This window comes from Otolemur garnettii, unplaced genomic scaffold, assembly GCF_000181295.1.
Source record: "Otolemur garnettii isolate 467f Iridium unplaced genomic scaffold, OtoGar3 scaffold00069, whole genome shotgun sequence".
Lineage (NCBI taxonomy): Eukaryota > Metazoa > Chordata > Mammalia > Primates > Galagidae > Otolemur > Otolemur garnettii.
Genome location: NW_003852464.1, coordinates 5,627,194 through 5,652,626, shown reverse-complemented (window position 1 = coordinate 5,652,626; position 25,433 = coordinate 5,627,194). Strand labels below are relative to the sequence as shown.

The following is a 25,433-nucleotide window of genomic DNA, read 5'->3' as shown; positions in this document are numbered from 1 at the left end:
CAATGCCCAGCTATTTTTTGGTTGTAGATGTCATTGTTTGGCAGGCCTAGGCTGGATTTGAACCTGCCAGCTCTAGTGTCTGTGGCTGGTGCCCTATTCACCGAGCCAAAGGATTGATAAAAAAAAACTTCTCAGTTAACACTAGGAATCCTTGAAATTGAATACAGTGTATTTACTTTGTTCAGCAAATGAGCATTCCTCTTCCTCTCTTCATTTAAACTTAAAAGTTTAAATCCTTTATTCTTGGTATTATTGAAAGATTTTTTGGCATAATGGAAATCAATTTATCAGCATATTTTTAAAACGTGCTCTATGCTGGTAATATTACATAGTAGGTTCTACTGGCCCCAAGACAATGTGAGATACAAAGGATAATCTGTGTAAATATATGTAAAAGAGAACAAGTACAGAAGTAGGGGAAGCATGAAGCAGGTGCATGTATATTTTACTTTGATTCCTGTATCAATCAATTAAGGCTTCGCACAGCATTCATTAACCTAGTGTTGAAGATGAAAAAAAGTGAGTCAAATATATAGCAAATAAACTGCCAAAAAGGCTCAAGCCTAACAGTTCTTAGAGTCAAACGAGAGTCGAATTCTCCTGAATCCTTAATGTTCTAACGAAGATGGTAGCATGAATCATAATTAAAAGAGGTTGTTGTGGGTGATAGTGGACTACAATAAAATTTCTTAGGTAAGTCATAGATGAAAATATCAAAGAAAACTATTAAGCCTGTGTGTGTACCTGCGAGCACATTTATAGGGGATATGCAGGGGAGATTATATAGCCTAACACAGTATTTACTCTTATTCATAAAGTACAATTTGTAATAGTGTGCTCAAATCTCACTATAGTCGCATATATAAAAATGACTGTTGTGATAAAAAAAAAATAAAACATAGAGCAGAAGTGTTGGCTATAGAAGGTTCTAGATAAATGTTCTTATGTTTAAGATGTGGGTTTATAGTATGTGTGTTGGGAAGACAACACATACTGAGAAGTAGCATGAAAAGAAAATCCTGTTTATGGGATATAAGGTCAATTAAGTTCATGAACTCATCCTAGAAAAAGTGCTACATACCTCATTGCTGAATATCATGGTCACCTTTGAAGTACTCCCCTAGGGAAGCTATGCACTGATGCCAGCACCTAGTCTACCCTTCAAGGCACTTTTTCTATGAGTCTGCAAACTTAATTGTCAGACCCTATACGACAACAGCTCTGATGGCCATTCCAGAAAAAGAGTTCCAAAATTGCTTTGAAGCTTGGACTAGGCACTGGGATAGGCACAGATTCCCAAGGGAAGTACTTCAAAGGTGACCATAATGATACTCAGCAGTGAGGTATGTAGGACTTTTTCTGGGACAGGTGCACAAACTTAATTCCCTGACTTCATATAATAACAGCTCTGCTGGAAATTCCAGAAAGAGAGTTTCAATGTTTTATGACCTCCCAAGAAAGGTAGACCCTGGGGGTGGGTTTTTGGTTTGTTGAGTGTGATAGGAGTAACTGTGAAGATATAAATTGGAGAAGCTGAGGCAGAGCTAAGTAGTATAAGGTAAGAGAAGGGCTTTAGAGCTGTAGGAAACCAAGGAGGTGAGGAGGCTCTTGAGGAGTGCTCAAGGAGGCTGGGAGACGACGTTTAGAACTGCCTGGAGGGTAGTATAAGGAGGAGACTGTAGGAGAGTTTGTTGTTGTTGTTTGTTCATTTGTTTTTGGATAGAAATATTCTGGGTTCGAAATGCTATGTAACGTGTGCTATGATCTCCATCTCCTCTGTAACTCTTCAGTAAAATTTGTTGCTTGGTAGCGTTTGGGGAGATGTGACAAATACTGATTATGTCTCTAGAGAATCCCAGAGAAATGCAGCTATCAAAAGTAAAATGGTAGCATGGCTTTAAGTTTAAAGACAATGATTATGCAAAAAAAAAAAAGTAAAAAGAATTATAAAGACATTTCCAGGACTAAAAGAAACATTGAGGGAATATCACTGTCCTAGTGAGTGACAGGTAGATCCTTGGAAACTGAGCTCTGTGTAGACTAAACTGACTTGGGGAGTCTTCAGGAAAAAAAAAAGAGTTTGCATCAGATTTGGAGGCAAGGGGTGGAATGGAGAGAAGGTATTGATGAAGTAGAAGCAAAAAAGCGGGAAATCAAAGAGGCTCAGATGGCAATGAACTTGACAAGGATGGCAAAATCAGTGATGCACTACAAAATGAAAGACATACTTTTTTTCCTTGATCCTTTGATTGTTAAGACTTTTCTCTATATTTGTGTTCTTTTCTTGTCTTCAGTTTCCTCAGTTTTGAAGTCATGTTTGTAACTACCAAATGAAATTACTGTCTGACTCAAAGGACTAAAATATAGGTTGAAATATAAGATTGCCAATATTCAGCCATTTTTGATATATAAAAAATAGAATTTCTTATGGTTCAGCCTGTATTAAAACACTTTATAAGAGGCAAAGTTCCAAATAAAAGTAGTATGTCATCATTATTATGAAGAGCAGACAGCCTAGCTTAGTGAAAAGTTGTTCAGAACCTTAGCTTGCATATTGGATACACTCAAGTTCAAAGTCTAGATGTTCTCCTATGTAATGTATGGCCTTGGTCAATTTAGTTAACTGCTGTCACACTCAAGATTTTATGCATCGAGCAAATATGATAACAGTAGCACCTATCCACGTCTCATGAGGTCACTGTCACAATTAAATGAGATAAAACATGAGTGTCCACTTATTCTACAAGTATTCAATAAATGTTCGATTTTTAATTACTAATTCTGAGTTGACTTCACCTACTGAGATTATTATGCCTCATTTCTCATCTTTTCAACTTTTGACTGTCTTCCTCTCTTCCCTTCCACTGACTTTGCTGCTCTGTCCTCTTTGGCCTCCTCATCTATGAAGTTATTTATAACTTTTCTGTTGGAACTCTCCCCTAACTTCTTCCCCACAAAACTGAACAAATGCTGCTTTTGATGTGAGTATGGGATTTGCCTAAACAAGGTGGGAAAAAAATCACCTCTTTGGGATTCAACAACTGCTCCTTCATTACTACAAATTCTAACCCATTGCATATGGTATCCTTTTAACTCCCTGTCTATTTCATTGTTGAGGACAAAGCTATATAGGGACACCTGCTATGTGGAAGACCCTGGGTTCAAAGCAAAATAGAGATTATGTCACTTTCCTAAAGTCTGAATTTTAAAGACAGTAGTAGACATTTGTTATGTTAAATAGGCTTCATGTCCCTCTCCCAAGTCATTGGTTGGCATTGGCTTCTAGGAGCATTGTGTTGAGAAGGATGTGAAAGCCAAATCTGTGCTCAGTGGGAAGGTCATGACCAGTTAGTGATGCCTGCCATAGATGTAGCAAGTGGAGGGCAGGTAGAAACAGCATTTAATGGCTTTGAATGGTCCTTGGTCTGCAGACTTAATTGGTCTGGTTGCAGCAGAGGAAGTGGATCAAGCTGTAGCCCAAGCCTTCTGGTACCATCTTTCTTTTTCCTTTTTTTTTTTAAGCTCTCACATTTTAGTGAAATTTTCCAAATGTTTAAGTAGAAATGTAAACAGTCAACAAAATTCTAAGACCTCCAGAATAATGCCTTCGCCCCATCTGCAGTGTCTTTGGGAAACAGGAGGGATGAGATAGGAAGTTTGCTTTATTAGGTATCGCCAGCTGGTCTGACTTCTTTGTGATTGTCCCAAACTAGCTCATTTTGGCTGATAAAAAAAACGCTTCTCTTTTACAGGTGTAAAAACTAATTTGATTTCAAAATAGCTGTTAGTAAAGCAAGATGAGAGAAAGGAGAATGCTCTTTTGGCAGAAGGCATTTAAATCTATTGCATATGGAGATTTTCAGAGTGCTACACTTTGTTGTTTCTGAAATGGGAATGATGGCGAAGGCATGTCAGCTGAACAAGGTGATGGTTTTAACCACAGGACATGAGTCATCAAAGTGACTGACCCCCAAATTTCATGTACGCATAGACATACATACAGTTATTATTGATGTAACCAGTGTAAAAGAAATAAAACTACTTTATAACTAAGAAAATAAGAAAGAGAAAAATAATGAGTATTGTCCTCATCCTATTTCTTTTCAATTTATATACGTTTTTCCACATGTTTTTATCATAATGAATGTATAATCCGATGTTATTCATTTTTCACTGAATTTATTAGGTTTAAGTCATCAGTCATTCAAAGTGTATTGTAGTGAACTTATACTTGATAAAAGAAAACCAATTCAATTGTACCTTCTTTTATGTGAATATAAAATATAAAAGTATTGTCTTTTTGGGCTTCCCATTTAAAAGTTCATTTTGCTAGATGGAATGTTGACAAACAGCATGAATTTGCTTTAGCCTTTTGGGATATACTTTTGTTTGTGACATACCTTTGGGGAAATAGACCAAAGGAAAATATGAGCAGTACTTGGTTGTTTTTAAAAAACAGCCATAGCATCCGAGAACTGGGGAGTATTTTTGACAGGTCCTATAATCCAATCCTCTGCCCAAAAAATCTAAGAAGGGGGATTCAACAGGTTCTCGTTACCCCTTGTTTCGATGTTGGGCAACTCTGCCTTCAGAAAGTTCTTCCGTATTTGAACCATATGCTTCATTTCCTATTTTCAGCCTCATTTTTTTTGACCAAATATCCAAGCATCTATAATGATAATTGCTTTGCTTCCTCAGTTTTCTTTTCTGGAGATGAAACTACCTCATTGCTTTTGAGCCAAGGATACCAAAGCAATTTTCTGTCTCACATCAGCTGTGGGGTTTGGTGGTCGATCCTCAGAAGGCCAGGCTCCCTCTCTCCATTCCCTGTCCTTTCTCTGTGTGAAGGTGCATGAGGGCCTTTTAATAATATCTTCACCTTCCATGAGTAAGAGTTGGAAATTAGGCATAAGTCATAGGAATGTTCAGAAGCTTTTCTGCAAGGCAGTTTGCTCCCAGTAATCAGGGTTGAGAGGAGCAATATTTAAACACCAGTAGAGACAGACCAGTCCCAACTGGTAGAGTAGACTGAGGCCATCCAGGGGACCAGAGGAAGATGGAGGAGGCCTCTTTGCTCTGTGCCAAATGTTGGCATTTGAGTTGTCGGACCCTGTGGAGCTCCAGTGAGTGCTGAGGGAGTGGGGGTAGAGGGTTGGAAGGCACCAGACCAGATCAATTTTTATCAACTAAATATTTTAACAACGGCTATAGAAGCAAAGGGAAGTAAAGGTGATCGTGAGTGACTATCAGCTTTCCCTATGCTCTCTGGACACCCACCCCAAGTTTGTGAGACTGAATGGATAGGAGTAGGAGAAATCACATAAATCACTTTGCCTGCTCTTTCAATTTTCGTGAATTTTTAAACAACATAGAACTCATCTTCTTACTGTTTTCGCTTTAACACCTGAATTGGCCCACCACACAAGCAAAATCCCACTGTTAAGTAAACTCAAAACTAAGTTGCAGACTTTGCTATCAATTTTGTAAAATGTTATAAACCATTACCAAAAAAAAAAAAAAATAGTCTGGCTGAAGTCATTGGGTGCATAGCAGAAAGCACAAGCAAGGCAGCAGAGGATCCACCAGTTATTAGAGTCATTCAATTAAACAAACAGACCCCAAAGAAAACTCCTCAAAGAAAATCGTTTCATAGCACATAATGAAAAACAAAACAAACTGAAACTTGTCTTCGACTTTTTTTTTTTTTAAGCAAAAGTGCTGTTTAAAAAGATGACTGTCGATAGAGTGTGTACCACTTCTCCCAGATTTGCTGTGCAGAAGTGCGTAAGTGTGAGTGATGTAGAGGTACTTGTTTATTATAGAGCACATTTCAATGCAGTAATCATAAATATTGCTAAGGTTGTGCTCTGTTGAAATATGACCTACATTACTCTTGATTGTTTGTGTTACGTGATTTGTCTGACACCCATTACATTCCGGGTAATAGCAGCCATTTGTTGCTCTGCACAGCAGGCTCTTTTGACAAAAGAAAATAGGCAGCAATAAAAAAGCTATAGTCTGAATTACATTCTGCACCGAGCTGCACTGCTGAGAGTTTGTGCAAGTGTGTTAACAATGCTCTGAACTGCCTCTTGTCAGCCCTCAGCCTGTAATGGCCATCTGTCCTCACATAAATCTGTCAAAACCTGCTAAGTTCAAGAGAGAACACGGCATATACCTTATACTGTCAACACCGAAATGTACACATTCCCCAGAAAATCAACACGCAGGAAATAATCTGGAGGTTAGGAGAGGGCTATGATACTGTTGATTTAGGTTTGTGGCATGAAATCAAGAGTCCGGGGATTAGTGGGAAGATGAGCAAAGATGGCGGCATCAAGGGATGGAGTATCAACCTTCTCCTACCATAGGGGAAAAAGTTCTGGGTAGAAGATGTAAGGTTAGAGAAAGTGTCTAGGGCAGGGTTAGCAGCAAAGGGTTGTGGGTCCCATCCATGGCTCTTAAAAGTTTGATGCTTTGTTCACAGAAAAAAAAAAAATACTCTTGGCATTTCTGTTTTGTTTTGCTTTGGGTCTCAACTCTATCTGGAGATAGACTTTCAATTAAGGATTTAATGGTGTGAAGTCTTGTCATCCGTGAGATGTCTCAGTCTTGCCCTGAGATACTCTCGTATGGAAGATGTTTCAGTAAACAGCGAAAAGTTTAGGTGTTTATCGAAATTAGTTTCCCCACTCACCTCCTCACCAAACCTAAAAAGAAACCTTTCATCTGATAAGTATTCCTTATTTGTTTCAATAAGTTGTAGCAGAAATGTACAGAAATGTACAACCCTAATATTGGTTGAGTGGTCTCTGAATGTTTCAATAACTCTTAAGCACATCTGCAAGAAAATATACTTACATCAAATTTGAAACAACTCCCTCTTTATTAAACTGGACTGTGAAGTCGTTGGAGGCTGAGTCTGTGAAAACCAGCATTTGGAGTCACATCCAGCACATACTGGGGTCTCAGTGATTGCCTGTTCAATGGCCGCAGTGTAAGACCTGTGAGTAATACAAGGCTCTGTTTTTAAATCAAAGTAAGTACAATCAGGGTGCTGCCACTCCCCAGAGCAACGTGAGAACCAGTGATTTAAGGGATAATGAGCTTAGGTGCTAGGACAGGGGTTTCAAATTTTTAGGACTAAAAGGAATTTCTATATTTGAAATCCCTAGATACCTGAGCTAGCTATTTTTAGGATGAGCCTCTCTTTACTAGTGGCCTAATTTGGTGTTTCTGAAGTTTAGGGTTTCTTTTTATACATCTGGAATGTCAGTCAACATATGATACCTGAGAGTACAAAGCATGTGTTTCAGGGCCATGGGTCTCCACATGTGGTCTGTGAACCGTCTCATTGTAAATGTTTACTCAGTTTCCCAAGCGATACTTGGGCTGCTGAAATGTGAGTCCTTTACTCAGAGAGAATCTAGACAAAAAGAGAGAAGTGAGTAAAATAATGTCGCAACAAATAAGCCCAAGCAGCCTCCCTTAAAGAGCTTATCATCGATGTGAAGAGACAAGATATAATTCACATTCAAAAAGAGATGAGTATGAATATATAGCAACATCAGATAGATATCAAGAGGGCGATTCCGACAGTAAATTATTGGCAAAGTAGAAAAATACCCCAAATTGAGGTGATCCTGGAGAGATTTATGAAGTTGAATTTCAGGATATTGAATGTCATCTCTTCTGATTCAAGGACTACGTCATTCGACACGTCTGACTGGTATTTAATCAGCGAACAAAGATTATTCATCATTATTTCTTTAAGCATCTTAGGCTCCTACGAGGAATATTTGACCATGTGCCATTGCTTTACTGGGAATTCATATCTATAAATTTATTGTAGTGGGTAATGGAAGGGCGTGTGCGTGCTAGAAATCAGAATAGATGACTGGGGCCGTGTGGAAAATCAAGGGAACAAGAAAAAAAGAAAAGATGGATCTTTTCTGAATTCCTGAATTCCATATAGGAATGTCTTAGATTGAGTAAAAGACACATTCATCTATATGAAAGAGGGAATGAAAGGGAAAGTGTGCACACCTTTCCTTCAGGTATGTTAGGTCACCTCCCTTTGCTACCACAAAGACTGGGGTAGACATATGACGATGGCTGCAACAGAGGGGACCAGTTTTGAGACTCACATATGGCATGAGGAGACCAAAGTGTTCCCTTCTCTTTCTCTGCATTTCCCTGTTTTGTTGAACTTTTCTGGCATGGAATTCCAAAGTCAAGCCACTTAGCATCTGTGTACCCATTCTTTACTCAATTAGGTAGAATTAGCTAGAAATATTAAAGATTACCAGATGCTGGGCAGCGCCTGTGGCTCAGCGAGGAGGGCGCCAGCCCCATATACCAGTGGTGGCAGGTTCAAACCCAGCCCCAGCCAAAGTGCAACAAAAAAATAGCTGGACGTTGTGGTGGGCACCTGTCATCCCAGCTACTTGGAAGGCTGAGGCATGAGAATCACCTAAGCCCAAGAGCTAAGGGTTGCTGTGAGCTGTGATGCCACAGCACTCTTCCAAGGACAACAAAATGAGACTCTGTCTCTAAAAAAAAAAAAAAAAAAAAAAAATTACCGGATGTTGTAAACAATAGTTGATTTTAGGGAAAACACTAATTTTTTCCATCTCTCTGCTCTAAGGTAGGAGAGGCAGCACCTTCCTGTTCACATCAAAATTTCATGTGGCTTTCTGTGACCTACTTGGTTCTTGACATATATATATTATATATATATATTTTTTCTAGCTAGTTAGGATTTTTTTTTTCCTTGAAACTTGCCTTAAGTCTAACCCCAGGCTTGTTAGCAGACTTGAAATTCTTTTTGCTGAATAGCATCACCCAGCCTCCCCAATAGAAAGCGTATTGTAAACTAAAATGTTCCCTTGTAAGCACAAAGTCATTTGAACTCCAGCCTGCCCTTCTTCAAAGTTCCTGGGACTCCGGACCCATTTTGCAATGATCCCTCCTCAGCACAAAAGATGAGTAGGACATACTTGGGAGGGAGGGTGGGCAACCTAGCATCGAGAACGGCTATGATTTTTAGATTCCTACCGTGTTTTTTGATGGAATTCCTGCCCTTTTGTAGAAAAGCAAGGGAGACAGCCATGGATGGTCATTCCCTTTTCTTCCTTTACTTCTTATTTATTTAATTAGTCAGCTATCAAAGTTGGGATTCATTTCCATCCCTCAGTCTCGTAACCCTTGCTGACGGTGTTGTGCTCTAAATAGAATGGTCCGCGGAGCTGCAGTATTCCGTGTTACTGTTCACTCCGGTTTCTGTCGCGGAACCGTATTTTACACAGAATGTATTAGTTATGCTTACAAGAATGTATTATCCCTACATTAGCCATGGTTTACTAAGTTAATGAACTGTGGAGACAAAGCATCCCTGCCGTCGAGTTGGAGAGTCGCTCTAGGTCTCTCCATTTGTCTGTCGCATTTTACTGAACTCACTTTGAAGTTGTCTGTGTCATTCCCACCCCTGCCCCACATTTGCTGTCATCCCTTTTTTTTTTTTCTCAGTTGCTATTCATTTCTTGGCTCCAAGGGTAAATTTTCTCGATTGGACAGAGAACCCTGAGCCACATGGATCCTCGGCAATGATCTTTGCAGGCAAATGCCACCGAGGCTGTCCTGTGACTTCAGAGTCTCCCTTTGGTAATTTTCCCTAGAGCAACCTATACCATCCCCTTGAAAATGTGGGCTTTAGTAACGTGTGTGCAGCGGCGCGACGCCTTCATGCTCTTTGGGAGGCAGGATGTGTTAGCGTTGGTATTTGAAATACAAAGGATCGTGGTTCTCCTCGCTGCTCCCCGGCTTTACAGATCCATCTTTTCTGAATGACAGAGGATCAGGAGAAGAGTCCCCTTTTCAGGTCTTGTCATGAGTTTAGTTTTCTTCTTCTTCACTCAGTTTGAACTCATGTCTGAAATCTTAAAAAAGCTAGAAAATGTATCTTGGCATTTAAGAACATTATCTCTGTCTCTTTTCTCTCTCTGTCTCTCTTTTTTTTTTTGACCTCCGTAGGCCTAACTCCACCCACAACTCCTCCTCATAAAGCCAACCAAGATAACCCTTTTAGGGCTTCTCCAAAACTGAAGTCCTCTTGCAAGACTGTGGTGCCACCACTATCCAAGAAGCCCCGGTACAGTGAGTCTTCTGGTACCCAAGGCAGTAACCCTGCCAAGAAAGGGCCCGAGCAGTCAGAGCTGTACGCACAACTCAGCAAGTCCTCCGTGCTCGCCAGTGGACTGGAGGAAAGAAAGACCAAGAGGCCCAGTCTACGGCTGTTTGGTGACCACGACTATTGCCAGTCAGTTAACTCCAAAGTCGAAATACTCATTAATCTATCACCGGAGCTCCAAGACTCTAGACAACTAGAATATAAAGATGCCTCCTCTGATTGGCAGGGGCAGATTTGTTCTTCCACAGATTCTGACCAGTGCTACCTGAGAGAGACTTCGGAGGCCAGCAAGCAGGTCTCTCCTTTCAGTACCAGAAAACAGCTCCAAGACCAGGAGATCCGAGCCGAGCTGAACAAGCACTTCGGTCATCCCCGTCAAGCTGTTTTTGATGATGAAACAGACAAGACCAGTGAACTGAGGGATAGTGATTTCAGTAACGAACAGTTCTCCAAACTACCTATGTTTATAAATTCAGGACTAGCCATGGATGGCCTGTTTGATGACAGCGAAGATGAGAGTGACAAACTGAGCTACCCTTGGGACGGCACGCAGTCCTATTCCTTGTTTGATATGTCTCCTTCTTCCTCTTCTTTTAACTCTCCATGCAGAGATTCCGTGTCACCGCCCAAATCCTTATTTTCTCAAAGACCGCAAAGGATGCGCTCTCGTTCAAGGTCCTTTTCCCGACACAGGTCGTGTTCCCGGTCACCGTACTCCAGGTCAAGATCAAGGTCTCCAGGCAATAGATCCTCTTCCAGGTAAACCTTGGCAAAACTCTCACCCAATGGCACAAAGTGTCTCCCAGGAAGTGAAAAAAAAAAAAAAACAGTATTCAAAATCCACAGCCAGTCTAACCCCTCACCACCGCACCCCCAGTGCCACTGGAACTAACGAGAATGTTGTCACACAGGCATCCCTCTCCACATCCCCTGAAATCTGCCAGCTCTGAGCACAGTGCCTCGAACCAGTCAGATCAGAGAGAGCAATTTGTAAGAAACTTGCTCATCTAACTTTTTCCATTACCTGGAGAGCTGCTCTGTGCCAGGGTAGTTGAGATCCATGCAAGATAAAGCTGACAGTGCGCCCGATCTGGTGCTCGGTGTTCACATCAATAAGCAACGCTGAGCGAGAGCACATCACTCCCAGTCCTCTGAGCTGACTAGATGATCACAAGCTGTCACTGGGAAATCTCACTAGGAGCTGGGAAGAAAACTCAGGTTTATGTAATAACACTGTTACAGAGGATTTCGGTAGCGCTGATAAACTGGGTCCCAGTGCCAGTTACAAATGCCCTTTTTGTTTTTCTGCTCTCTCCCAGATCCTGCTACTACTACGAGTCAAGCCACTACAGACACCGCACACACCGAAATTCTCCTTTGTACGTGAGATCACGTTCAAGATCGCCCTATGGCCGTCGGCCCAGGTAACGGGCTGTGTCATTTTCCTTGGGCTCCTTTTGTCCCCTCCTTTTGATGCCAAGATGTTATGGAAAACCCTCCCTATCTCCCTCCAAGTTATTATTCATTTTGCTCGTGCAAATCGAGGTGGTTGTCTTAATGATGACGTTATGTTTCCCAGGTATGACAGCTACGAGGAATATCAGCACGAGAGGCTCAAGAGAGAAGAATACCGCAGAGAGTATGAGAAGCGGGAGTCTGAGCGGGCCAAGCAGAGGGAGAGGCAGAGGCAGAAGGCAGTTGTAAGCAGCTTGGAGCTAACTTTCATTTTGAAGGAGGGTTTCTCTTTCTTTCTCTCTCTCTCTTTTTTTTTTCCTCTGTGCTTTTTTTCTGTTTGTTGTTTATTGTGTGTGTGTGTGTGTATTAGGAAATAAACTGTGGCTAAGTCTTTGTTAGAATTGGCAATTTGGGGCCTTTTGGCTTAAAAACATCTAGAAGTGTTCCATCCCCCTTAACCCACCTTTTTGAAAAACAAAACATCAGGTCAGTCTGTTTCCCATTCAGTTTCACTTTGGCCATCCCGACTGTTTTCAAGTATCATTTTGAAAAATGGGAGGGGGTTGAGATTTATGGGGGAGATAGAGGTTTCATCTGGTCACAGAATGAGTTTTTTTTTTTTTCTTTCTATTTCCCATTCCTTCTTTTTCTGACTGGAAAATGAGAACGTATCGCTGTTTGGTTTCGGTGTTTATCTTTTTGGCAGATATGAGTATTAAGTTGTCTCTGAGAAGACCGGGTTCACGTTAGACTTAAAGGCGGTGGCAGTGGAAGGTTTGTTGAGAAGCTCCTCAGCTCTTACTTGTGATGGGTCAACCCCTAACTGGCCAGCTGACATATCCACGTTGCCTATGAACTACTTTTCCGTAACGTTTTGTGGATTTCAGCAGCACTCACTAGGAGGTGTTCTATTCACTTGATGCATGGCAGTGCTGACAATCCTTTGTAAAGATCCAGGTTATGTTACACGCGTTTGGTCTCTGAAGGTCTTTCTCAGTGACTGCCTTTTAGACTTTCCCCCAGCTCCCTGCTACTGCTTATCAACTTAAACCTTGAAAGGCCAAAAAAATGAGGCAGTCCAATTGTCAACATCCAGTCCAGGCTGATGGCAGACATTACTAATCAATCCTGGAATGCTTTCCACAGTCCCAGCAGAGCCGTGGGGGCCATTGCCAATGGTACCTCAGGGAGCCGTGGATGATCGATTGGACACAGTGCCACATTTGGTTCCTTCAGCTGCCTGTCTGTGCTGGTCACTGAGTCAGTTTGGTGACGATCAGCTCTGGACATACCTTGCATATATGCTCATTAAGTTTTAGGGCAAATAATTTTTCACGGTAGAGGTTAGGTTTATAGGGTGCCTTTAAGAAAACTCAGTAACATCCACAGAATTTTGAAAACCCAATGTAAAAGAGCTGACTAATGGAACTGGCTGGCATCAAGCACTGGCCAGCAGTTTCCAGCTGGAGGCAAAAGGTTAAATGAAAGGTTTGTTAATCACTCAAGGAGAAAGAAGTGAGACGTAATAGAACAGTTAGGCTAAAGTTTTGGGGGATTTGCTGCCATTTAAGTGAGAATCGACTCAAACCTGAATCAACGGTCCTTGTGTGAATTACAACACTTTCCCTCATTTTTCTTAACTTTCAACTGAGTGGTGACATTCAGATTTGCCAGAGTATTCTTAGTTAACACTTATGAAGGCTAATGAAAATTGAAAATTCAATTTTTCTAATATTGTGGTATTAATTGAATGGCCTATTCAATAAGCATAATAACTCACATTTGTATAGTGCCATATAGTTTACAAAGCCTTTTAATATGGCAAATTACAATGAATCATTACATAAGAGAATCACATGGAGCAAGCATGTGGGAAAATAGTTATATTGCTATTTGCAAATTCATAGTTCATAAAATCCTTTTTTTCTTCAAAAATAAGGCATTAAAGAGAAAGATTAATAGTTTCATCATAAATTTAGTTATTTGGGAACAACATGGAACAATATATAACCAAAGACAGAGTCATATTTATTTTTGATCAAAAATGAGTATATAAATGACATGCGTTTTGTTAGTGCCTTCCAAAGATGATTTAGTGCTAGATACTCAACTAGAATAAAGCAAGCAAGGAAGAAAGGTATCTTTTTGTCTTTCTATTAGTTTGACCCTTTCTGAATTGATCAAACCATGCCGTTGGCCTAGATGAGCCAGAAGAGCCTTGAGAGTTACCCACCTCAGCTCGGAATAAGATGCCACCCTACCCTTTTGCATCACTAATGTTGACCAGTTCCTTGGTTAATTCTTTGAGTAACATAATCTCCATGAGTTGAAAGAGGATTCACCATAGTGCGAATGTCAACTTGGCTTATATGAAGTCATTTTCCCTTAATCAGACATTTCTCACAGTTTTGGTTTGAGATTATCTTTGTTTTTGAAAAGGAGATTTAAAAAAAAAAAAAAACCCTAAGATACCAAACTTTTTTACAAACAGAGTGACCTATGAGTAGTAAGTGCTTAATAAAGATTTGGCACTTATCCTTGAATCAATTCCTATTTGAATAATTATGTGCTGCTTCTGTTTAACATAAAGGAAAACTCAGAGTTCTTTCCGTGACAAACATTTGCTGGGTTCTTGGGAGACAAAGTTAGGAAAGACATGGTCCTCACATCCAGAAAGCTCCAAATCTACTGGCAGGTAAAGGTCTAAGAAGGGGCAGTACAAGGTGATTAACACTACTACACAGAGTTCATCCACGAAACTATGGTAGTACAGGAGTGGGCACCTGGCCCTGGGAATGAGGGAGGCCACACCCAGGGAGAATAAGGTTGATCTAAATCTAAGGCAAGGGAGAACCAATGTTTTCTAACTTACAGTATCCAATATCGTGGCCATTAGTGACACGTCTAATTTAGTCTAGGGTGAATTAAAATGCATTGTGTGACTGGATTTTGAAGACTTAGTACAAAAAAAACCAAGGTAAAATACCCCCATTGACTTTCAATTACAAATTAACGTACTTTAGATATATCTAGCCAATTACAATGTATTAGCAACCTTGAGTTTTCAGTTTCTTTTCACCTTCGTAAGTGTGGTTCTTAGAAAAGTTAAAATTATATGCAGTGCATCCTGTTTTTACTGGATGCTGTTCTAAACAGGGCCCATTAGAAGTCTCTGCAAAAGAGGAGACGATATTGGGAAACAACTTGTCATTTAAAAAGTTGGGTCACAAGAGGGACAAGGTTTCACTGGAAGGCAGACCTGAAGGGTTCTGGAACTCATGCTAAAGATCTTGGAATCTCTTTTAAGAGCATGGTGGAACTTTTTAATGAGTTTACCCGCAGGAAGATTTTCTGATCGATGTCCATTTTACAAATGGTTGGCTTTCTTGTTCCATAACGCATTTGTAACGTATGTTTTGATGGACTTGGGTGCAGGGACACAGGCAACGATTTGGACGCATTTGGCTAAATTCATTTGAAAAATTCTGAAACAGCTCAGGGAGTCAGGATAGTCTCCCTACATTGGTCAGCTGGCGATTTCCTTCCTAGTTTTGAGACACATAGAAAGCCAAGAATAAGAAGCAAGTTACGTTTGGGATGCCTTGGATGCAGGACTGGGTTATGCATTCAAAGGAGCAGTCACATACTTAGAGAACCAGCGAAACAGAAGCTCTGAAAGGAAATGCCAAACAAACTTACAAAGTCTAATAATTGGTGTCTTATATAATTTAAGGTAGTCTTTTCTACTTTTGTCTATATTGCTTTTATTTTGAGTTCCATAAGAAGGAGGTAGTTTGGGGGTCTGTAAATGTTGCATTGCTTATGCCGCTACGAATCTTAATCCAGCCCAATTTGAGTGCATTAAATCAGAGCGCAAAGAGAACACGAAGAATAAATAATTGCTAACACAGAATCATATACTGTGGTTGAATATTGCCAGTGTATCCCTTCTCAGTTTCCTCCAATTCCCATCTAAACTCTTTCTCAAAACCCAATTCACACTCTCTCTCTTTCTCAGTCTTATAAGCTTGAAATGATTCAGGTTATATTGGGACAGTCCAAGCCAGAATTTAGTATTTAATGTCTGAACTGTCATTGCTCTAATTTCTTGTGGAGTTCTAAGTCCAAGTCCATTTGCAACCTGTACAGTTTCCTGCCAGAAAACATGATAATGGGATGTTAATTTAAAGGGCAAATCTAGACATTCTGATATGGCTCAGTGCTGAAAACCAAAACCAGATGTGCTTAGGCAACAACTGGGATATTCTATTTCTCTCTTGCTCTAAAGGCAGCTTAGGAGCCAGGCATAGTGGATTATCTATCACTGATTAATTACAAATTTCTTTCAGATGACACACACACACACACAAAAACCAGTTGTGCAACTTCTCAGACTTACTGTTTCTGAAGAAAACAAAATAGTTTTCTCTTCGAGCATTCCTAAAGAGCTATTTCATGTGGCTGAGTATCTAAGTTCAGTATTTAGATATCTTCAGTATAGTGGCAAGATGAGTGAGTTCTAGAAATCTAACAACGTGGTATTGTACACTTTAAATTAGGTTGAGAGGCCAGATCTCATGTTAAGTGTCCTTATACACACACATAGAAAAAGAAACAGCAAAGAACACAAGAAAATTTGGGGGGAATTAATAATGTATTTTGGGAATACATTAAGTACCTTGATCATCTTGCTTGTGATGGTATCCTGGGTATATGCCTAGGTTCAACTGCACCAAAATGTGGGTTAAACATGAACAATTTTTTGTACATCAATTATATTTCAATAAATCAGTAATTCTGCATGCTTAGTCTGTAGTTCTTATGTTCTCTGCCTTGTCAGTGTGTTTACTTGCATTTGAGCTTGGATTTGCATCTTAGCCTGGGTTTATCCATAGCCTTCGTTGCTGGGCAGGAAAGTTCCTGGGTGGTACTTGGGTGGGGGTAACTTTGGAAAGCTGAATGCTACAGTTATGTTTCTCCCCCAAGAATACACTCAAGGGGTGGGCACTTATTGAATTCCTCTTGAATTAGGTAAGGATAATCAATAGTAAGAGCAAGACAGAAAAAAAACCATTTTTCACATTTTTCTAGAGTTTTGATGTTTCTTTCTGTCCATCCATACAGTTCCATGTGCTTCTGTTCCACTCTCCTATCCTGGTAGGAAGAGTACCTAGGTGTGCCATTCACACTTCCCTGATGTTTTTTATATCTTTGGGCCTTTTGAGAAGTCATGGGATAGCTAATATGGAAATGAACACAGATCTTCCATTGATGAAATTGCTATATAGTTTCTGTAGCAATTACAGAAGCATTCTGACTTAGAGATGGAGAGAGAACCACAATGTAAATTATATCAAGCTCTTCCTTGTCCTAGTATAAGACATTTTAGAAAGAGAACACACAGACAAATCACCAAACACAGTACTTGTTGCAGATTAGAGATCAGTAGATGTTAATATCCCTACTATTTTCTGTCTTTTCTCAGTCAACCCCCGTTTACCAGGAGTAGCTCATTATTTGGTGAGAAACAACCATTGTCCGCTTTCCCTAGATACCTGGGAAACTCTGTACTCAGGTTGATACAGATTTTGGTACTGCGGAGTCAGTTAATTCCGTCAGTTTTTTTTTTTTTTAATTTATCCCTTGTGTTTTGGTATAATGAGGATTTACTGTAGCTGGTAATGCAACATAAATCTTCAATTTTATTATCCACCCCATCAGCAAACTAGCTTTTGTGAAAATTGAGGCTAAAAGTGATTTGATAAATGTGCCATCCTCCTCAATCGTGAAAACGGGGCTGAAAATCATTTTTCAGGGGGGTGTTTCCAAAGGTTTAGAGTTCCTCCAAGCCTTTAAGAAGTTGGAAATGTTATTAAGCATTTTGATTTCTTTTCTTTTCATCTCCTGTTTAGAAATTAATGTCTTGGAAAAATTGGCTGCAAATGTTAAGGTTTTTTAAAGATAGGAAATCTATTCATCTGTCTAACACAACTGTGAGATGTTTAAAAGCATTGGTTCTTTGCTAGTCGTTTGGGCCGATCGTGGAAAGGTTTTTGTCTTTGCTTTCTCTCTGTTCGGATGGCTTTTAGTTTCCTTTTTAACAGTAGGAAAAATCAAGCACTTTAATAATTTTCTCAAATGAGAATTCCAAGATGTGTTCAATTTCCGATCTTGGTAACCTAGCCAGGCATGGTTCCTTTCCTGTGTTTCATAAAAGATGACCAATAGGTAATTGAAATGATTGTGGGGCAGACCTTTGGCTTCCAGTTTTTTCCCTTTAGGTTATCTCTTCTTTTTACTGCAGAATGTACCAGTATCCGATATAAAAGGTCCTCTGCTTTATCTTTTATGTGGGATCATTGTTGCATACAACTTTGTATAAAGCTGCAATTCAGAGACTGTCCCAATATGTCTGCATATGGGCGTGCATATGGTTGATTTTAGCTTTAACTTCAAATTTCCTTGAATACATAGGCTGTGTGTATTCCCATAATGGTAGTCAAGCAATTTCTTTGCGATGGCTCAATTTCTTTCTCTCTTCTGCGTTTTCCCTCCCTTCCCTCTATACAGTAGTAATGTTCCTAAAAGGCTCATTAAAAAAAAAAAAAAAAAGTCCATAACACCCATGCAAGCAGGCGCCAGGAAGTTTAAGTTTAGATAACAGTCCCATCACAGTGAGCTGTTTGGCTAGAGCTGGATGTGTAAATAGAAAGGAATGCAGTGTTATGATTCCCTTGCTAAATCGCACAGCACTGTTCAGTGTGAGCCTCCTTGTCCATTTCTACTTATCCACTGCCGGGCTGTGCTGGGTGCTCCGGAACAACACAAGTTCAGCAACTGAGACATGCAATCTACAAGAAAGTGAATCGGGCAGTCTGCCCTGTTTGCAGAACTTCCTCTGGTCAATTACTTAGACGGAATAGCTATTGTGAGAGGAGTTGGGTTTCACCAACTTGTGCAGCAGAGTTCCACCTCTGATCGTCATAGGTGATTTTTATGAGCCAAGAGTCCTGCAAACACAGCGCTGACTCCACACTTCTTATACTTAACAACTGGAAAGGGAAATCATAGACATCTTTGTTAATTCACTCAGCTGAGCTACCAGAGCAAGGATTTTCCTATGACAAAGCACCCAGCTTTCCGAGTCTCAGCAAGGAAGAACCACCTTAGGCATCTTTGATGTAAAGAAAGGCACAGGGTAAGAGTGAGAAATGATTAATTGATTGGCAATTGACTGATTTGACAACAAGTATTCATTGAGATTCTGTTATATTTCAGTTACCCTAAGTAGTGACGAGGACAGATTCATGAATCTTCCCTTATAGTGGAGAGGCAGACATTGAACAATGGCTAAACTATCAATTATTTAATTATCATTAAACGCAGACCTACAAAGGAGAAATAGTTTTCTGTAAGAGCAAATAACAGGCTGTCTGATCTCAAGTCACAGAAGGAAAATGATTATTGAGCTTTACGTAACTCTAGGTTGTAGTGTGAGCTGTGCATGTGAGATTTGGGAGGGGTGTAGTGTGAATAGTATGTTCCAGGTAGCAGGAGGAACAGCACAAATGCTTTGGGAAAAAAGAAGCCCAGTGTATACAGGGGTCTGATGGGAGTTCAGCGTGGCTGGAAAATAGAGCCAAGGAAAGAATGGAAGTGAGAGATAAAGCCTTTGAGGAAAAGAGGTCTGGACCTTGCAGGGCCTTGTGGATCTTTTAGTGACTTTAGTTTTTTGTTAAAAGTTGTGAGAAGCCATTGAAATGTTTCACCTGGTAATTGACATGATTAGATTCCCATTTTCTTAGCAAAGGTGGTTGTTGTGACATCAGTAAAACAGAGATTGGAGGAGGATGACATATACACAGGAATCCAAGTTAAAGAGGCTGTTATACTAGTCCAGAAAGAGCTGGGAGCTTGTTCTAAAAATGATGGAATAAAGGAGACACCGAAGAGAGATTTGGAGGCCTAAATCAGCAGGATTGAATGAGGACTTGGGTATGTGAAGAGGACCTCAACGGAGGCTGGTCTTTTTCCAATGTTGATGCATCAGTGAAGTGAACACTTTCTAGCACTCAGGTTTTTGTCCTGAAAAACATGGTGAGATAGTGTTCACTCGACTGCTACAAGAACTGGAAAAACACCCGGCTGGGGAAAGAACAACATTTGGGGTAAGGTTAGCATAGCTTGAGGTGCCCAAGGCATAGCCAAACTGAAATGTCCAGTAGATAGTTATTTTGGGGGGTCTGAAGCTCAGAGGAACTTACTTCCCTGATAAAAATAGAGATAGGCACGTTGCAAATGGTAAAAGACCAGGCATAGGGGATCAGGTCACCTTGGAAGAGATAGAGTCTGGGAATTTTATTGAATGCTTACTGTTCCCTAGATCCCTTGCTGAATATTGGGTATATGATAACATCTTAAGAAAGACGTCCAGTAAATAACACAGGGCATCATTCTGCCTGCAGCCTGAATTACTTTTCATAGCATCTCAAACTGAGGACTCTCAGTATATTCAGAGAAAATTCTTGAGCAAGCTAAATCTATTCCTTACTCCTCTATTTCCTTGTCTTTGTTTCAATCTAACTTAAATCTCTCCAAGCTTAAGTTCACTTCATTTTTGCTTGGTAGACATCCATACCAGCTGGTCAGCACATTCTTTATATCAACGTCTATTGTTCTTCAGAAACCTTTTCTCAATTTTGAGAGACACCACCACCTTTGGCCTTCTCTTTTTGGAACAGAGATACAGTGTTGCTTCTAACGTTTATAAAGCATTCCTGTTGGTAAAAAAAGGAATTTATCATTGGGCTATACGATAGTCTTCCCATATTTTGTAAGTTACAAATTGCTGATGACTTTCAGATTAAGATGCTATAGACTACACTTGTGAAAATCAGGCCACACCCCTCTAGTCTGTTCTTAAAATAAGACTGGCTTTATTGGCAAAGAGAAATTTATAGCCTCTTTTATTTAGCTTTTATTCTTTTGAGACCCATGACTTAAAATGACCTACATTTTAAGACTGTATTCTTAAATTATTGTCTTTGACCACCTGCCTCGGAATCACTGGGGTGTGCTTATTAAAAAATGAAAGTTGTTGAACCCTGTCTTCCAATTTTATTTTAGTACAGTTTGGATAAACGCTAATACTTTGCATTGTTAGCCACCACCTCAAGTAGTTTTTATTTATACTAGGGTTTAAGAACCACTCTTTGGAGGATGTCAGAATTTGTACATCTCATTATTGGAATTCTGAGCTAATAAGAAATTAAATAGTTTTGTAAGCCAAGTCAGTTTCATACCAATTTTGAAGATGAGTCATTGGGCAGCACCTGTGGCTCAGTGGGTAGGGCGCCAGCCCCATATATTGAGGGTGGCAGGTTTGAACCTAGCCCCGGCCAAACTGCAACAAAAAGTAGCCAGGCATTGTGGCAGGTGCCTGTAGTCCCAGCTGCTTGGGAAGCTGAGGCAAGAGAATCACCTAAGCCCAGGAGTTGGAGGTTGCTGTGAGCTGTGATGCCCACAGCACTCTACCGAGGGCAATAAAGTGAGACTCTGTCTGTAAAAAAAAGCTTATTTATCAAGTCATAAGTCATCAAATATATAATAGATTTTTTTTTTGTAAATAACAAGAGCTTGTCTGAGAGAAGAATAGAGTTGGATGGGAAAGATTAAGAAAGAGTAGAGAGACAGAAATGCATGGAAAATATCACTGGGGTCAAGTGCTGTCTGTCCTTCGGTTGTGGTCTGTGTTTGCTTTCATTGGCATCCTCTGTGAGTCCCCTGATGCATGATTGGGCATTCATGAATGTTTCTAGACATTCCCCTTCTTTCCCATCTCCAGAACTAGTGAAAGTCTCTTCTTACTCCCCCGCCCACAGGAAGAACGCCGAGTGATTTATGTTGGTAAAATCAGACCTGACACGACACGGACAGAACTGAGGGACCGTTTTGAAGTTTTTGGTGAAATTGAGGAGTGCACAGTCAATCCACGGGATGATGGGTGAGAATCCTCAAGATTATTTCTTGTTCAGAAGCTGACGTATGTAAAAAATTATGGCCATCAGATTACTGGGATGGGAGTTGCCCGCGTAAGTGCTTTGACAGATGACATGTTGAGTTCAGAACCTTATTTATTTTCTTTCATCCCTATTTATTAATCTTTCTAGTTGAGATTTCCTGTCCTAGAAATAAGTATTTAGCTGCTTGACAGGACAATCACACTGATAAATGGATGCGGTGGCTCAGACATTGGCACCAGCGAAGTCTCCCAAAGTAGAAAGGGTTACAGTCCCGTATGCTAATGCATCTTAACAAGCTTTGAACTTCTTTGTCCCTTGCAGAGACAGCTATGGTTTCATTACCTACCGTTATACCTGTGATGCTTTTGCTGCTCTTGAAAATGGATACACTTTGCGCAGGTCGAACGAAACTGATTTCGAGCTGTACTTTTGTGGACGCAAGCAATTTTTCAAGTCTAACTATGCAGACCTAGGTATGGATTTTATTGTACGTGGAATGAGGAATCCATAATGTAGAGCTCAAAATGGGAGCAAACAGAATCCATAGGTGCTGTGGGTTGGGCCATCCCTTTATTTTACTAGAGGGACTATTTGAATACAGATTTTTTTCCCTAATATATGAGACGGTTGCAGAAGAAATGGGCTTAGGTTTTGGCAACAAAAAGCATAAGTGAGTTCTTCAGCCGTCTGCCGAGGGGCTGAAATTCTGAAAATTGTACATGGTTTTTATGTGTATGTGTGAGTGCTATATTTTGTGTGTACGTGTATTGTGGGAGTGTGTGTGGGAACTGTGCATGTATATATGTATTTATGATTTGTGTATGTGGTGTTTGCATGGTATGTGTTTGGTGCAGGTAGATCTTGTGTCTATGTGTGTATGGTTTTGCGTGTATGTCTGTGGCTCTGTGTTGGATGTGTATGGATATTGTATAGTACTGTGTGTGTTTATGATTTGTGTGTGCACTACCTTATGTGCCAGGGTGCTTTATGTATGTGTGTGTTATGTGTGTGTGGCTAGTGCATGGATCTTCATGTGTTTATGACTCGTGTGTATTGCGTGTGTGTTGTATGTGAATACTGTGTGCATCTGTGTGTATGTGAGTGGCATTATATTTTGTGTGTTCATGTGTTGTGTACGGTTGTGTACTTGGATGCTATGTGGCTGTCTCTATGTGTTTATGGTGTGTGTTTACAACCTGCTCTTGCATTCTGTGCCCTCCTTAAATTCTTTTCTATAAGCCCTAGCCTCACTATCATTGTTTTATAGAATAAAATATGTGAAAGTCTAAGCATTTTTTTTTTGGTTGTTATTTTACAAACTTGTAGAAATATTATCCTTTTCTATAAATTACAAACTCAAGAAGAGAAAATAAAGTCCCACGTGCTAAATAACACTGTACTTTCTTTAAAACAAAAGAAAAAAAAACCCTGTTATTTGTTGAGGATTCTCATGTGCTGGGCCTTGTGCTCTTTGTAAACTTATTCTCATCTAGTCACCAGAACTATTCTAGGAGGTGGACGTGATTATTTTCACCCCCTATTTCACAGATAAGGCAACCAAAGCATACAAAACTATTGTATTTTTTTTTTTTTTATAAAAGCTGTACCAACTTAAGGGATAAAATTTAGAAAATATAGAAAAGAAAGAAGAAAATTAAGATCCCCTTTTAGCCCATCACCCAGAGAAGACCACTATTATCAACCAAATAATGTGCCTTCCAGTATTTTGTCTCAGAATGTCTAATTTTTTATAATTAAGATTATATGCTGAGGATACCAAAAAAGGGATCTTAAGAGATCTTGTTGGAAGTAAATCTATCATTCCCCAAATGTGTATAAATTCTAGTTAAAAAGGATGGGAACGGCGTGTCTATATTGGGGACAGCGTGTCTATATACACTGGACCAGTAATAACACCTTAAATTCAACTGCAAAAAACAATACATAGGTAGCACCTCTTAAAATGCATATACATTTTTTTTGGCGCCCTCTGTGTGTGTGCGCATAGAACCTTCAAATTCTACTTTTCTCAATTAATATATGAATTCACGCCCTGCTGTGATTCACAGGATTATTAAAAATAATTTATCAACATATTTTAATAGCTTCACAGTGTTTTGTAGGGTGAATAGTGCCATTGTATTTAGTCATTCCATTAGAGCTAAACATTTATTCAATTTTTAATTTTTTGAAGTTATAAATAATTGTACAATGAGCATCTTCATTTGCTTTCCAGTTTTAATTTTGTTCCTTTACATGTCATCCTCTGCTGAATATGTATATTGTAAGCCTCCAAATTGTTGGAGGAAGGAAGAAAAGACAGCAGCAAATGTCTTGTGCACATGTCATAATTATTTTAAATTCATTTAGAATAATAATCATGAAGTTAACATACACATCTATTACTTAGCATTATTAGATATCTATTTGTACTTGTTCTTGCTTGGTTTAAGGAGAGAAATGAATTCCAAATAGAGGAATTTTTTCTTCCTTCCCATGAAGTGGTGTCTTCCTAGGGTAATTGATATAGGTGGTGTGCATTGTTCAGAGGGAATCTGCTATAATTCACTCCACGTGCTAAATAGATAGTGAGAGGCAGGGGAGAGGCAGCTGACTTGTAGAGACAGAGGCCTAGGGATGAAAATATAAAACGTGGCAAGTCATTTGTTCAAATGTTGGCTGATAAAAACAGTTAAGACAGATTGAAGTCTTGAGTTGATTTGACTTATTTTCCTCAGTGATGAAGGCTGGGGTGTTTCTCGTCTCTCAAAACATCTAGAGTTTAAAATAAGCTACCTACAGGGGCCTTCAGATCACGATTCATCACTGGTAGAGGGAGGATTGGATGGTGTTTCCAAATTGAACTGGAGCCTCCCTGAAATATATCTAAGAAGAATGCTTTCCCTCTTATTATGCGCCTGCCTAGCCAGCAGCAGTAGAAACTTTGCCATTGCTAAGCTCACTGTATTTTCTTAAAAGCACATTTGACGTGTATTGGAGTAGCATGGGTTTTTCCAATTCCTTCAAGTACTACATTGGCGTAAGAAGTAGTTTTGTTTTGTTTCTGAACATACTCATGGTATACTCACCATGCCTAGGCTTTGAATCCTGCAAAGCTGGGTTTGAAACCTACCTTACCATTGACCTTGGGCAAACAATTCACCTCCTTCAGGCTTGACTTCTTCATTTGTGAACTACCTTATAATATTTATTTGGAGATTAAATGTTTGTCAAGGTCTTGCCAAACTCTCTGGCATCCCATAGGTGCTCATGAAATAGCGCCTATGATTATAATTTAAAATTGTAATGCAAATAAGTTACCATTTTAAAGTTATCTTAAAAACAGACGAACTATTGAGGTGATGGGCACACTTAAAAGAGCCCCAAATTAAATGTTATGAAAGCTACCCATCTAACAGAAGCATTTCTATCCCCCTTAATATTTTGAATAAAATATTTTGAAAATGTTATTGAATATTTGAATATATTGAAGATTTTAAAATAATAGAAGAATCAATAGCAGGGACCAGGTTTGGAAACCAGCCAAATTCTCATGTTCTTGTCTTTATTCCCTGAAGAGTTCAAGTTAATGCTTCAGGGAAGGCATACAGGTACTACGGGTACTGAATCTATAGAGCATAGGAGTACAGTGGGCCCTTAGAGGGACTGTGACTTTATATGTACATTATATCATTTAACCAACTTTGTTTTCTGTTTCTATTGGTTCCCCCAAATTAAGTTAGCTCACACATCCTATTTTTCTACTA

The 25,433-nt window shown here is 39.7% G+C and overlaps 1 protein-coding gene across 4 annotated transcripts in view; it reads left to right on the top strand.

Moving 5' to 3' along the window:
* Positions 1-25,433, top strand: part of PPARGC1A (PPARG coactivator 1 alpha) — a 136,773-nt gene that overhangs the window by 67,302 nt on the left and 44,038 nt on the right. For all 4 annotated transcript variants that reach the window (XM_023515347.1, XM_012807462.2, XM_012807463.2 and 1 more), the window contains exons 8-12: positions 10,033-10,948; positions 11,509-11,613; positions 11,769-11,889; positions 21,526-21,647; positions 21,988-22,139. In XM_023515347.1, coding sequence (XP_023371115.1) covers positions 10,033-10,948; positions 11,509-11,613; positions 11,769-11,889; positions 21,526-21,647; positions 21,988-22,139 — 1,416 coding nt within the window. The remainder of the gene's footprint in view (positions 1-10,032; positions 10,949-11,508; positions 11,614-11,768; positions 11,890-21,525; positions 21,648-21,987; positions 22,140-25,433) is intronic.